General features: G+C 45.3%; 5 protein-coding genes and 1 non-coding gene across 6 annotated transcripts; 2 read left to right on the forward strand and 4 right to left on the reverse strand.

Annotated features, from left to right (window-relative positions):
* Positions 1-3,463: 3,463 nt before the first annotated feature.
* On the forward strand, positions 3,464-3,929 carry LY79DRAFT_572503 (uncharacterized protein). The gene has a single exon (XM_060559368.1). It carries the CDS (start codon positions 3,564-3,566, stop codon positions 3,828-3,830), a length of 267 nt encoding a protein of 88 aa, XP_060407385.1. The 5' UTR covers positions 3,464-3,563; the 3' UTR covers positions 3,831-3,929.
* A 384-nt stretch (positions 3,930-4,313) lies between these two features.
* Positions 4,314-6,581, reverse strand: LY79DRAFT_529267 (GMC oxidoreductase; the record flags this gene model as incomplete). Its single annotated transcript, XM_060556101.1, has 4 exons — positions 4,314-4,926; positions 5,011-5,916; positions 6,202-6,460; positions 6,521-6,581. The coding sequence occupies 4 exons, from the start codon at positions 6,579-6,581 to the stop codon at positions 4,314-4,316; spliced, it is 1,839 nt and encodes a 612-aa protein (XP_060407386.1).
* Positions 6,582-8,072: 1,491 nt separating this feature from the next.
* LY79DRAFT_572512 (C6 zinc finger domain-containing protein) lies at positions 8,073-10,471 on the reverse strand. The gene is made up of 4 exons (XM_060559369.1): positions 10,399-10,471; positions 9,942-10,337; positions 9,851-9,878; positions 8,073-9,789 (listed from the first exon to the last, which is right to left on the reverse strand). The coding sequence occupies exons 2-4, from the start codon at positions 10,328-10,330 to the stop codon at positions 8,236-8,238; spliced, it is 1,971 nt and encodes a 656-aa protein (XP_060407387.1). The 5' UTR covers positions 10,331-10,337; positions 10,399-10,471; the 3' UTR covers positions 8,073-8,235.
* A 379-nt stretch (positions 10,472-10,850) lies between these two features.
* On the reverse strand, positions 10,851-11,178 carry LY79DRAFT_529240 (uncharacterized protein; the record flags this gene model as incomplete). The annotated part of the gene is made up of 2 exons (XM_060556098.1): positions 10,851-11,051; positions 11,116-11,178. Coding segments are annotated over 2 exons (264 nt in total), but the record flags the coding sequence as incomplete, so codon positions are not given.
* An 827-nt stretch (positions 11,179-12,005) lies between these two features.
* LY79DRAFT_t281 lies at positions 12,006-12,088 on the forward strand. The gene has a single exon. It is a non-coding gene; the product is annotated as a tRNA-Arg (tRNA).
* Positions 12,089-12,404: 316 nt separating this feature from the next.
* Positions 12,405-12,980, reverse strand: LY79DRAFT_595064 (uncharacterized protein; the record flags this gene model as incomplete). Its single annotated transcript, XM_060561745.1, has 2 exons — positions 12,405-12,570; positions 12,625-12,980. 2 exons carry the CDS (start codon positions 12,978-12,980, stop codon positions 12,405-12,407), a joined length of 522 nt encoding a protein of 173 aa, XP_060407389.1.
* Positions 12,981-13,956: the final 976 nt, after the last annotated feature.

Consider the following 13,956-nt stretch of genomic DNA (forward strand, 5'->3'; position numbering starts at 1 on the left):
TATTAGTATATTTTAGATCTATAAATTATTTTATAAGTTAAATAATCTATTTTATATACTTATAATTAAAAAAGGGAAATATAAAACAAAAAGAGAGGTTAAAAACAGAAAAAGAATATATATACACTTAATAAATCCTAGCGTATTCCTACTACTTTAAAGGAGGCTTTTAAGGTCTATCTTATCCCTATAAATTAGTCTATAAGAGTATATAGCTACTATATCTCTTGCTAGTTCTACTGTTAATTAAGTAGAAGTATTACTAAATATTAATAATATATTATATTTATATTTTTATTAACTATAAATTTATTATAACTATATAGAAGAGCCTGTCTATAGTCTAGTATAGAATACCTATACTAAAGAAGTAGATCTACCTCTAGGCACTATTAAGAAAGGGCAAGGCATCTAGGCCACCTAACAAAGAAAAAGAGGAATAGTAAAACATAGGAAAACCACCTACACTACAACAACGTCTAATAATAATAATATATATATTAATTAATAAGTCTTATAATTCTTAGACCTAATCTATAAAGATACTAAAATAAAAGTATAAATTAATAGAGTAATTATAAAAAGAGTAAATTTCTTTAAATAAATAAAAGTGTAGTAATAACTAGTAGTGTATTTCTATATAGAGTATTAAGGCTAATAATAATAACTATATATAAATAATTATATCCCTTCTAATCCCTTCTTAGGTCTATAAATCCCTTTTTTAATAGGTAGGTAGCCTTCCTATTGTTTTATCCCTTATGTTAACTACTATATAATTCTTAGGACTATACTACTTAACCCTACTATAATATATAGTTACTTAAGTTTCTCTTATACTATATCTTAGGCTTAGATTAGTTTTAAGATAAGTTACTAGTTACGTTATTCTAAAGCTTATTCTTAGATGCCTTGTTGCTTTTTAGCAACAGTAATAGTTTTAGTAGGGATATCCTAGAATCCTTTTGTTTATATAGTCTTAGTAAGTTCTAGCACTTCTTTTAGATCTAGGGGTTAAGGTTCTACTACTTTATAACTCTAAAAGGTTATATAGAGTTAGAGGTATACTCTAGTTAGTAAAAGGAAGTTTCCTTAGTTCCTTCTCTTTACTTTAACTTATTATTAAACATTTTTCTTTTATTATTATAGATTTTATAAAGTACTATTTAAGCTTTATAGTACTTATTTATTATACTTACTTAGCACTTAGTAAATATTTTTACTACTATACTTTATACTTACTATAATAGTTCTATTCCTAGTTCTTTTATTAATAGTTTCTTAGGCTTCTATTACTATTTAGTGTTACTACTTCTTAGCTATAGTAATAATCTTAAGGTTCCTTTTTAGTAAGGTTTTATTAAGTACTACTTATTAATAAGTGTTCCCTATTACTACTATCCTTTTCTTAAGGCATTCTTTAATTATATTAAGTTTAAGTGTACTAAGTGTATTTTATAGCTTCTTAAGGGTTATATCTTATGTTATTATAAAGGCTATAATAATATTCTAGTTTTTTTTTTCCTTATTAGGTTTTTTCCTTCTTATAGATATATTTTTTGTCTTTAGCTCCTTAAGATACTATTCTACCTATTCTTTACTGTCCTAGTGTATAGTGTAAGTATTATTATAATAGGTAGTCTAGGTTAATTATTAATAGAAGACTTCCTTAGTAGCTATATTAGCTTTCTTAGTGTACTCTAGTAAGGTTTTATATTAAAGTTATTTAGGTTACTTATAGTCTTATATATAGTAACTAGTCTTTTTATAGTTAAAGTATTTAATAGTCTTAGGGTTATATAGTAGTTATTAGTCTTATTTATATACTACACTTATATCTATAGGTCTAGTATAGTGTCCCTAAGAAGTGCTTATCTAGTTATTATAAAGTCTTTATTATCTATTAAATATTTTATTTTACTAGCCTAGTAGCTTTAGTCCTTAGGTATACTTTTTACCTATGTTTACATTAGGTTATCTAGTTTTTTTTTCTCCTGTTGTTACTTATATAGTTAGGTATTAATCTTAATAGTAAACTTAATATATAATAAGAAATCTTTAGGGAGGTTTATAATTTTAACTAGTTTATTTTTTATATCTTCCTTAAGTCTTTAGTAAAATATAAAAATTAAGGATTCTTAAGTAATATTAAGTTTAGTAGTAAGTCTTTAGAATTTAGCTATATAGTATAAAGTAGCCTTAGTTTATCTTAGGTTAAATAGTTCTTACTTAGCTTATTACTTCTTATTAAGGTCTTAAAAAAGTAATAGTAGTGCTTTCTTAAACCTAGAGTATTTATAAAAGATCTCTTAGGTTTTTATCTTTAAGCCTACTTAGTTATTTATTATATAGTCTATTAAGTAAGGTTTAAACTAGGCTAATACTTTTCCCTTAAGAAATAAGGCAGTATAAATAACTTTCTTAGGTTTATCTCTAAAGCTAATGTTATAGAACTAATAGTATACTTAGACTTAAGTAAAGAATCCTTTTAAGTGTCCTAGAGTTCTATTAAATAGCTATAGATTATTAAGTCTAAGCTTATCTTAACTATTAACTAAGGTCTATATAATATTAGTAGTACCTTAGAGAGTTTTAATAGTCTCCTTAAGTTCTTATATCTTAGTTAGAGGTTCTTTAAGGATAGCTTTCTCTAAGCGCTCTAGTTTAGCTATATTACTATTAATAACTTTAATAAGTTAGTAGTTATATCTTATATTTCTTTTAATTATTCCTTAAATTATAAAATACTAATCTATAGTAAAAATAGCCTTACTATCTTTATTAAATCTTAGATTAGGTAGAATAAATCTATTATTAATCTCTATAATATCCTTAAGTTCTTTGTTTAGGGAGCACTAGGACTTAAAGGTACTTATTAAAGGTGTATTCTTAAAGGTTAATATAGTATCTTTACTATTAAGTAAGTATTAAGGTTAACTTACTTAATAGGAGTAATTAAAGTGTTATAGTTAGTAATCTAATAGTAAGGTTTCTACTAAAAATAAGCTAAGGTTAATACTTAGTTAACAGTAGTATAGGCTTACTAGTCTATTAATTACTTAGTAATTAGTTAAGTAGTTAATAGTTATAAAGGTAGCTTATATAGCTCTTATTAATTAAATCTCTAAGGTTAAATACTAAAAGTTATTTAAATAAATTATATTATAAGAAGTTAATTACTAAAGAGCTATAAGAGTCTATTCTTAAGTGTGTCTAAGTTTATCCTATATATAAGTTTATTCTTTTTGTTAATATATAGGGCTATATATTTAAACTATAGCACTTATATGTTTTTTGTACAGCGCCTGTATACCAAGTATATAGCTTCTGTATTTCTAACGTACAGATCTTATCTAATCTTATTGTCATGTGACTTGTACCATAGTTCTTCTGTGTCCATGGGAGTCATCCTGTCCACGCCCATCTGTTGGTTCTGTACAAATGCTGTTGCCGCCCGCTGGTCGTTCTGTCAAGTGGGGCAACATCGCCTGTAACTTGTTGGGTCGTAACACTAACATAGCCATCAGATCAACAACTTCGCCGTCGCCTTCTACGTCCCTTCTATGCTCAAGAACTGGAAATGGGGCACATACATCTTCTTCGCCGTCTTTCTTGCCGCCAGCGTAGTCTGGGTTTGGTTTTGCCTTCCGGAGACCAAGGGCGTTACCCTCGAGGAGATGGATCGTGTCTTTGGCAGCAACACCGCCGCCGAGGACACGATCTTACTGGAGCAGGCTAGAAGGGATGTCGGCTTAACAGAAGATCTGGAGGACAACGCTATCCGGTCCGAGAAGAAGAGCCTTGGCGAGACTCAGCTTGAGTCCGTCTAAGCTTTTCCAGGGGATAAGGTATATATATCTAAACAAAATCTAATACAAACACCCAATACCCCTGTCGATACCAAATCTACCTTAGTTCTCTACCTTGCAATATTCACTGCCGAGCTCGCAAGAAGAGTCAGAATCACAGGGATGCTTGGACCTGTTCAGCAGCGGTTGGTAGTCGACGCTTATACCGCGTTTTTCATACGCGGTTTATGAGATCTTAGCCTTCCTGAGGTCAATCTCCCACCGTCTGGTTTTGTGGGCGAGGGAACACCATTATAGCCTTGCTTCGGAAAATGGTTTCAGGTATACAAATACAAGCTTCGCAACCCATCGCAACGCTTTGCAAGTGATTTCGTTTCGCACAAGGGGTATGTGATTCAGAACAATATATCACGCAGACATTGATAGCTCATGAATGATGAAGTAGATAAATAGTCCACCGTTCTTGGCTCTCGCCAAACGGTATATCTTTTCTTAGAGGAAAACCTACAATCTTGGCGAGACCAAGAGACCCAGCTCCTTCGCAATGATATCCGCCGCCTTCTCGCCAACCACAAACGCTGTGTTGTTCGTGTTCGCGCCCACGTTCTCCGGAACGATGCTCAGGTCCACGACCTTGAGCCCCTCGACTCCGTACACGCTCAGCGATGAGTCGACGACGCCCAGGTCGTCCCGGGGCGCCATCTTGGCCGTCCCAAGCGAGTGCCACGTAGTGTTAACGTTCTCCCGCAGGAACTGCTCGATCGCCCGGTCGTCCGCCTCGGAGTACTCGAGCGGCGTCACGGTCTTGTGCGCGTCCGCCGAGACAGAGTCGACGAGCGCGGCCTTGGAGCCTGCGGGGAAGGAGGGGTGGCCGCCGGCGACCTCGCCGCGGTAGAGGGCCGTGCGGCGGGCGACCTCTCGCGAGTGCTTGTAGGCCAATAGCTGCTTCTTGAGGTCGATATCGTCCGGGTCGTTGAAGAAGCCGGTGTCGAAATCGACGGGGTCTGCGAGGGAGGGGCCGGTGATGTGGATGCTGCCGCGGGAATACGGGTACGCGGTGTAGTTTGCGGCGGTTGTGTATTGGCCTTGAGGGATGGCAGAGTGGTCTCCGAGATATCTAGGCCGGTGTTAAGTCTTTTGATCTATCCATTCTGCTCCGTTGTCTTTCATGAGAAACGGGGAAAAGGGGGGAGATACCCACCCATGTAAAAAGCCGCTGAGCATGAGCGGCCGGTTGGGGTCATTCTTGAAATCCTTCTCCCAGGCCTTCTCGAACTCGGGACCGAGGGCCTTGACCTCCTCTTCCGAAGGACGAATCTTGCTGACGATGTCGACGCCGTTCCAGCCGAGCAGCTTGTGCTTCTTTTCGATCGCCTCCTCGTGGCTGATGCGCCTGCTAAAGATGTCATCCAACGTCTCGTCCGGCTTCAACGCAGTCTTGTACGGGTACAAGAGCAGGTGGTGATCCTGGTAGTCGTGCCCCACGCCCGGCAGATCCACGACGACGGGCACGCCCGCCCTGTCCAGGACCTTTTTGTCGCCCAGGCCGGACCGTTCCAGGACGCCAGGGGTTCCGCAGGCGCCGCAAGAGACCACGACCATCTTCCTCGCGCGCACGCTCCGGACGGGATGCTTGGTCGTGTTCAGGACGGCCTGGTACTGCGGGTTCGGCGTGTACTCCACGCCGATGGCGCGCTTGTTGTCGTCGAACAGGACGCGGATGACCTTGGACTCCACCATGACGTGTAGGTTGGGGTGCTTGCCGTCCTCCAGAAGCGGGTGTAGGAACGTGTGCGCGGCGTCCTGCCGCTGGCCTTCCGGCGAGACGTACCTCATCCACCTCTCATACCCGTTGTTCGCGTCGAGGTTCTGCAGGTCCCGGATCTCGGGGTACCCGGTCTGCTTCGCCGCGGCGAGGATGTCGTCCTCGGCGTCGTTCAGGCGGAACCCGCCGGACGAGATATGCACCGGGCCGGAGTAGCCATGGTGCGAAGGGTCGCCGTTGCCGTGGTACGTTTCAAAGCGATTGAGGTACGGCCGGAGGTCTGCAGCCGACCAGCCCGGGGTCCGCCATGAATCATAGTCTGATTTCTGGGCGCGCGTGTAACTGCATTGCGAGGCGTGACCCGTTAGCTTGGTGTTCGAGGAGAAGAGGGTGGGATGGGATGGGATGGGATAGTCGTAGGATCCGTCAGATGACGAGTCTCAGAGGGGAGCTATCCCAGTTATTTTCACTTCCCGTGCTCAAGTCAGGGATGGATGCAATAACATTTGTTGTGCGCGCTCGCGTGTGTGCGTGTGTGTGTGCGGAGAAGGAACCCAGGTGACCATGGGTACCAGGTTGAACCGGAGGAGACGAGAATTCCGGGAGAGGGGAAACTCAGGCGCTTACAGCATAAAGTTTATCGAGGAACCGCCACCAAGGATCCCTCCTGCTGGGACTATGGGACTGCGCCCTGCCAGCTGGTCCGACTTTCTGCCCTGATAGAAGATGGCGGTCTTGCTGTCCGGGGCGAGATGGTCAAGGAAGAAGGCCGGGTGGACGACGCTGGGCACGTCCCGGTTGTTTGTGCCACCCTCGATGACGAGGACCGAAAGATCCGGGTCTGAGGCTGCAAGACGTCCAGCGAGTGTACATGCTGCTGTGCCGCCTGAGAGCTGAGGGTCAGTATTGCCCGGAGAATATGGGTGTAGAAGCCAGAGCTATGTACCTCCTGCGATGATCACGTCCACCTCTTGGATGTCATCTGCTAACTTGCTGTAGATACCCATGGCTGCTATCTCACCTACACGTCACACCAGGATAAGTTGATCATATAGGTAACAGGCCAAGGATCTCGCGTGGCTGAAGAATGCAAAGAGGTCGGAACGAGGAAACAAGGCACACTTCCGTATGCCGCAAGGGTTCATGCTTTATATCTCGTAGGTCAGTCAGACACGCAGGCGAGAGGGAACGAATCCTACCCTCGATACAATGGTGAGTATGACAGGTGCCGCGGAGTCAGTCCCCTTTCCGCCATACGCTGCCAAGTTACTCATGCGGTGTCAAGGTTAACAGTCTGGGCCTACAGGGTATGTTCCACATGGCTGCAAGGATAGTGAGGGGAACGTCGCAAGTACGGACGACTTCGCCGGGGGAAAATGAATGCTATAGGGTCGAGTTGGTCTTGGGTATTACATTGGATATGGAGATGGTGGCGAAAGCTAAGATTTCGCCGACGGCTGCTTAGGCGGCATGGCGCATCGCAGACCGCAGCTTTGTCGAGACATGTCTAAAGTTTGTGATGCGAGAACGACGCCGTTAATTACGGGCCTCAATTTGCGCTTCAGATATCATATATCATTTTATGGCGATTTGCTAATCAAGCTGCATGCAGCTCAAGGGTTCTGACAGTGTTTCAAGGACTAGGTGGGGTTCGGACCTGCTTTTCGACTGTTTGCTGCGTTCAAAAGCACGACAATCCGCCCTTTCTGTGGGCTCTAAAGAGCCGAATAGCTGAGAGTATGACCCCGGGGTTAGAGGTGTTCAAGAACATTTTGGGGAGGGGACCTGTCTCAACCTGGTTCGAGTTCTGGGCGAGATGGACGTACCAAGACGCGCACCTTGGTCTAACAATGTAGATCTTGTGAGAAACAGGAAAGTAAAGAGGTCATGAGTTAAACGTTAAGTAAGGGAGGCCTAGCGAAACGTGTAGATAGGATCCTTCCCGAAGCCACGGCCGATGTTACAACAAATCTGCAGCTAGACAAAGATCAAACGTCTTATCCCCCGCAGTCCGTCGGGTAGAGGAGACTTGAGGGGGGAGGGACTAGTCCTAGGAAGAGGGGCTGGAGGTGATCATCGTGTTTGCGGGGGTGACAGGGAGGTTGCTGACTCACCAGGGGCGGCGGTCCAATATAATGCATCTTGATGGAGACGCTCTCGGTGATACATGGCTTTGAATGGGTCTTCTCATTACGTTACGTGGTTCTGACAGGTTCATTCTTAGCGAGGAGTCCGGGCTACCTCGTATTGTGTTGAGCATCGGGCATGATACTTATACTGTGTTTTTCGGACTGTCTTAGAGTATCTTTGCGTACCTATGGGGCATCAAGAGGAACTACCTTGTATATGTACATCGGTCTGGGCTGCCTGGAGTAAGCAATGTCACCATACAGGCTATTGTTATTGCTGTTGTTGTTTGACTGATGAGGCTTGCGACAGCAGTGATTCAGTCAGGTCTTGGTTGTAGGGCATTATCTGTCTTGTGAGGACATGCATCTTATAACGATAGCGATGCAAGCTAACAAGAAGTCCCTGATCCATTATGTCATAAACTCGCTGCTTGAAGGAAGCTCTAGGGTTTAAAATTGAGTGTCTGGCAAATTTGACGCCACAGCTGATACTTGCCGTGAGATTCCCCTGGATTGTGGAGCTATTAGCTACTTATAGCCGCAGAAAGTCATTCCAATATTCCCAGTCCAGGTCTCCGTTTTCCATCAAACCGACCGCGTCAAGATTCTGCAACTCTGGGGCTGATAGCTGGGATACCTGCACAGCTTGGTTGCGTCTCTGGTCCCATATGGAATGGATAAACGCGGGCGAGAGACCAGCGGCGCGAGTCTCTTGAGAGTCGACCAGCTCCTTCCTACGAGCCTCCCAAGCCTCCAGGGTTAAATCGCCCAGTGCTGCAAAGAACGTGTTTTGACTAATATCCCGAATCATCTCAGGGTGCTCTTCATACAGCTTTTCGACCAGCCTCCAGGCCAAAGCCACCCGCTCCCCCGAGCACCGCCGTCGAAGGTCGCTGATCATGTAGATATAGGCGTCCAAGGTGTATCTGGTTGTCATGTGGGTGATGAGGTGCGACGAGAACTTGGTACGCAAGGCCAGGTCCAGCATCTCCAACCATGTTAGGATCGATTCGAAAAGCACGTCGCCTTTTTCTCGTGACATGAGAGCCTCTCCGACGCCCCAAGCTTGCCCCCGCGGGTTATGAACCTTGCATCGCATGCGAGCAATTGCAATCTTGGCCATCGCGTACGTTAAGGCGTAGAGAGGGACGTTGTGGTCGAGATGGCGGAGGAACTTTTCGTGGTACCTGGCCTCCAACTCGTCGATGGCTTTGTCTTCCAGCCCCGTCTGCTTCGTCCCCCTCGCTGTCCCTTGAGAACATAAGTCGAGGATTACGGATGCCCTGGCGGATGAGCGAACCCAATTGGTCACCTCAAACTTTACCAAGACGTAAGACATTTCGGTCGGCCCTGTGTGCTCGGTGGGCAGCTCGGTCATTTCGGGGTGCAGGTCGGCGTCGTTGACGTTGAGCGGGAGGCAGACGTTACCGAACTCGCCTGCGGACGGCTGGGAGCTTCGGCCAGCGGCACGGGTTCGGGCGTCTATACCGTATAACTGCCACCAAAGGCGGACGCGCATTTCTCCGTCGAATGCCGAGATATTAGGGTCTGCTTTGTATAGATGCAGGCCAATCTTCTGGCCGATCCGAATGGCGGCGCCAGTCAGTGTGGACGTCAGCTCCGAGTCTGGGCCTGAGAAGAGGAAGAGGACGAGCGCCTGTAGAACTTCGAAGTCTCGAGTCGTCAGGAAGTCTGCCTCGACTAGGGCACGAAAGGTAGCATGTCGGTAACGGTTTGACAGGGCAACTTTAGTTTCGCCAAAGGCCAACAAGCATTCGTCCCCCGAGGTGGACGCAACTGCTAGAGCGTATATAACGAACAGCATGGCTGCAAGGGGCTTTGGTGCGCTGGAAGGGTTCCAACTGGCGTCCAGGACTCGTTGTTGTAACGTTGGCACATGAATTATCTTCAAGAGGGGGTTGACCGACTCAACAAATACCTGCCAGAAGCGGTAGATCTGCCTTGGTTCCGGGTGCACTTGTGATATCCCAGGCTGGCTGCTTGATAGTAAGTCGCTCATTGACAGCCCAGGATGTTTGGTTCCGTCATCGTTTCGAGGCAAACTTTGGTAAGGGGGGTATTTGAGCTTTCCACCGCAGGATTGTCAGATCAGAAGAGCAAACATGGGAGGTCGAGCACAAACAGACCTCTGGTGGAAGACTTGCCCACAAGCATCTTTATTTCTAAGTTAGTCGTCGAAAATGGGGGCCTCTGCCCATCGAGCATGAATGAACTGACCGTTCCGTCTCCGTAGGTATCTCTTCTTGAGCCCGGGTCCATGGTCTATCATGGCTGATCGTAGGCAATGTCGAGACTGGACTTATAGATTCATGCTCCTTTACTTGACCGTTTGGTCCTGAAGTAACCCAAGTGTGGGCATACTGACTGTAGTCAATGTTGTTCTTCCGCATCAGCTCCTCGTATGCAGCCAATCGGCTAAGCAAGTCTTCGTCGGCAGCTCTCTTACGAGGCCGAGGTTGTACAGGAACTTCGTAGAGACAACGAGCCTTCGCCTTGTCGCAATTTGAACAGGGGTCTGCCTTATTGCATTTTACCTTCCGCCGTGCGCAAAGGGAGCAGGCATGCTTGTGCTGAGCCTGGGGACTTGTTGACTGCGGAAAGGTCATGGGAAGACTAAGCTGGCTGAGTTTAGATGTCAACTATGGTAGAGTTAAATGGCCTTTGGGGGGCGTACTGATGATTTTGAACATTGTAAGGTCAACGTCGGATTTTCGTTTCCTGAGACAACAAAGAGTGACTGATGTCAGAATTGCCAGGACGAGATTATGGTCGGAGACCTCGGGCACTCAATAGGACTAGCCTTATTCTTCTCAGCTTGACTCACCTACCTCCCATTGGTTGGTTGAAGGCGTAAACGGGCTATCTTGCGGGGACTCGGATTGTCTAGCCTCATTAGAAGTGGCCGGGCCCGAGATAAGTTGAATGACGTTCTGCCGGGACAACTTAATGCTTGCTTGAGCCTTCAGTCAACACAAGTCAATACTTGACTTCCTTTTTGGCGTTCGAAATGAAAATGTTGTTTTCTCTTGAGATCTCGTATAATTATGTGTTCTCTCTCATTTCTGTCGTTGCCGCCTTTCCCTGACCCGCGCCAACGCCATACCCAATTCCGCCGAACCATGATAATCATTCTGCACATCCAATAAATGCTGTGAAAATAGCACCCAAGGGGCTGGGACCCAATATGATTGAGTCTTTAGAATCCGCAACGAACCCCTTGACGTCGCGTCCGACCGGAAAGAGTTCCAATGGGCCATTATCGCAGCCTCCCTTTGCATCAGGATCGTCCGCCACAGACCCTTCGTTATTCTTCCTGAAAGATTCGCACTACACAGATGTTTAGTTTTCTTTCCCCCTTCTGTCATTTTAAAACAAGAATGCGAAAATTTACAGCATAGGAGTTCAATCCCATGGCCTTGCATGTTCCACTGGGGTCTGCAACACCCCTGTTACATCACAAAGGACCGGTCGCCGGGTCGCTTCACAACACCTCATCTAGAGATACCAGTTTTGTTGGACTGTAGCGATTAAATATTACCAGAATATTCAATGGTCCGCATTTTCAAATAGGTCCAAGCATGGCTGATAGGAAGCAAAACACAAGTAATATAAGAATCGGTCGTGGGCGACTGGGCGTTCATCATTCCCGCGAAGAAGCCTACGGGAGGAACAGGCAAAGATAAAATGCGAAAGCCCTAAGAGTCGAATTCCAAGACCTAAGCGGAGATACTTTATCAACTTTTAAATAGTCATTTGACAGTTCCCAGCTTAATAGACAAGTATGAATTGTTGGTAATACGCGTGGAATGGTGTGTCGTTCTCTATAGTTCATCTGATACTTGCATCGAAGTTGAAATGCAGCCTCAGCTGACGCAATACCGCACGACATCATTTTCCCTACGCGACGTTGCGTGGGAATGCCAGCCGCCCTATACGAAACCTGTATCTAGTCTTACTTATTAGGAGATTTCCTCACACAGAAACAAGTCACTTGCAACCCTATGAACTGCCCCTAGGCGATCCTATCTCGTGACAAGTTGTTCAATTAGTTCAAGTAAGTTTCATAGATATAGGGTATTCCGCTACTACGTCCTCATGAAACCTGTACCCGCCGTTCCTAACGGACCTCTGGTCCATTGAATAAGTCAGACCCACTCCAGCAGGACATGCCCCAGCATCTGTGCTAAACGACGCACAACTCTCCACTCATGCGCCATTTCCATTAGATTTCGTAATTACTGTTGGATCTTCACGTTATTCATGTGAACTGAAATGATTTATGGCTGGCTGGCCAAATGGTAAGGCGTCGGACTCCTATCACCAGCGTAATCCGAAGATTCTGGGTTCGAGTCCCAGGTCGGTCGAATTTTTGACGCCAGTCTCTACATGTTTTGGGTTCATCGATACGGGTTTGAGTCTGATCGATTACAGTAAGTGATCCATGTATTGGAAGTATTTTTCTAGGTTTATACTCTGAGCTTTGAACCCACCCTGAACCTGTGAGTAGACTGGACAGAAGAGGAAGCCTGTTCACTAAGCTTTTTCTCTAGGACTCACAGCCCATTTCTGGCAGGTATTGTATATCGACTGCACGTTGCGGAGACGGTGATTTTGTAAGTCATGGTTGGGTCATAAATGGAGAGTCGTCAAAAGTTCGACTTTTCCCATTTTACTCATAATTTATTGATCCAAAAAGCTGCCAAGGTAGTCTGCCTTACCAATAGGCACACCCTTAGATCTCAAGATAGCATACCCCGCGTTCAAATGGAAAAAGAAGTTTGGAACACCGTGGCTCAACGCCGCCTCTTTCGCCGAAACCTTCAGTGGCTTTCCGCCAAAAATCGGCCTACTCAACTTCGTTAAATGCCGCTGTCAGTCCACAAACATGGATAGAACTCACAGGTCAATCTGGTCATCGGCTTTGGCGTTGACAGTAGCAGCATCGACCTTGCTAAGCAAATCCAGTGCCTCTTCAATGCGCTTGTGCAGGTCCTCGATTGTCTTCTCCTTGTTCTCAAATGGCTCCAACTCAACGCCCGTCAGGCGGCCAACGTTCGTCTTGACGGTCTTCGTGGCGTTTTGCACCTGGAAGGTGAGTGGTAATTGATCCTCGACAAGACGGGCCTCGGGGTACGTATTGGCATCGACATCGTTGGTTTTCGCATATTCCTCAGCCTTGGTCAGGATGTGGTCAAAGGTTTTGAGCCCCTTAATGAAGAGGGGGATGACAGCGTCGTAAACAGTGACAGAAGACATGTTTGCTTTTTGAGCAGGATCCGCCAAGACAATAATTAATGGACAGCGGGAAGAAGGCAATAAAGTTTGGGGATTGAGTGCCGAATTGGAGCAGCATTATGCCCGGTGCGACAGCTTCCTTTATAGCTGAGTTCCAGAGTCGTCTGAAGCGATAGTATTTCGTGGATTTGTCAGACTTCCCAACAGTGGCGTGCTTGGTAAGCTTCATGATATTACTAATTGTACCAGTCAGCCTCATAACAAGCGGTGACCGTAGATCAAGCTCCAAATCTCGATCGCGAAATCACGCATCTTCGAGCGGTCTCTGTGTTGTGAAAATCTGGGGCTCAGGGGCTTCTTCGTAGAAGCTGCCGGGGGAACTCAGCTTCATGTTCTCACCATCTTGGTGGAACGTCACGCGTCATTAATATGAGCCACGAACCCCGCGATATCGCTCCAGTCCCAGCGACTCACAATGTCGCCGAGTCGATAGCGATAGATATGGCCATTAATGATCTGACGTACTCATCCTGACAGCATGAAAGAGAAGCATTGAGGAGTTGACAGGTCCACTTACAAGTCGACTATGGGAAGAATTGCCAGACAATGCTAAGAGATGATGTTCGTGGTTGGCCAAAACCTTAGCGGCGGTGCCAGTAGAGCCGTCAAAGTCTCTTCCCAAGGCCTTGTGATTGTGCCCCCATTGGTTCGATAAGTGTGCAAGGAGTTCCAATGACGAACCAGGTCTGACGTGCTTAACTTCACCTCTTTACCAGCACAGCGCGCAGCACTGAGCTGCCAAGCAACGAATTCTTCACAATCGAAGACAAACCGCTGTCTGATATTGATGAATCTTTTCCTTCTTTTCTTTTCTTTGAGATCTTCGACATACATGCAAATAGTGCGCCCAACGCTTATCATCCTGTAGTGTTTGCTACAGAGTTCTATCCAAGGCTGATGTACCACTCATGTGTGGTTGCCAAAGGTCGTGTTAGGA

The sequence above is a fragment of the Colletotrichum navitas genome (assembly GCF_030913465.1).
Source record: "Colletotrichum navitas strain CBS 125086 chromosome Unknown LY79scaffold_154, whole genome shotgun sequence".
Taxonomy (NCBI): domain Eukaryota; kingdom Fungi; phylum Ascomycota; class Sordariomycetes; order Glomerellales; family Glomerellaceae; genus Colletotrichum; species Colletotrichum navitas.

What these genes read in the sequence shown, in the direction of transcription:
- LY79DRAFT_572512 (XM_060559369.1), bottom strand. Translation starts at nt 10,330, where the DNA reads ATGACCTTTCCGCAGTCAACAAGTCCCCAGGCTCAGCACAAGCATGCC. An exon ending in ATACCTACGGAGACGGAACG is followed by an intron (nt 9,879 to 9,941) that starts GTCAGTTCATTC and finishes TTAGAAATAAAG; the next exon opens with ATGCTTGTGGGCAAGTCTTC. An exon ending in GGGCAAGTCTTCCACCAGAG is followed by an intron (nt 9,790 to 9,850) that starts GTCTGTTTGTGC and finishes TGCGGTGGAAAG; the next exon opens with CTCAAATACCCCCCTTACCA.
- LY79DRAFT_572503 (XM_060559368.1), top strand. Translation starts at nt 3,564, where the DNA reads ATGCTCAAGAACTGGAAATGGGGCACATACATCTTCTTCGCCGTCTTT.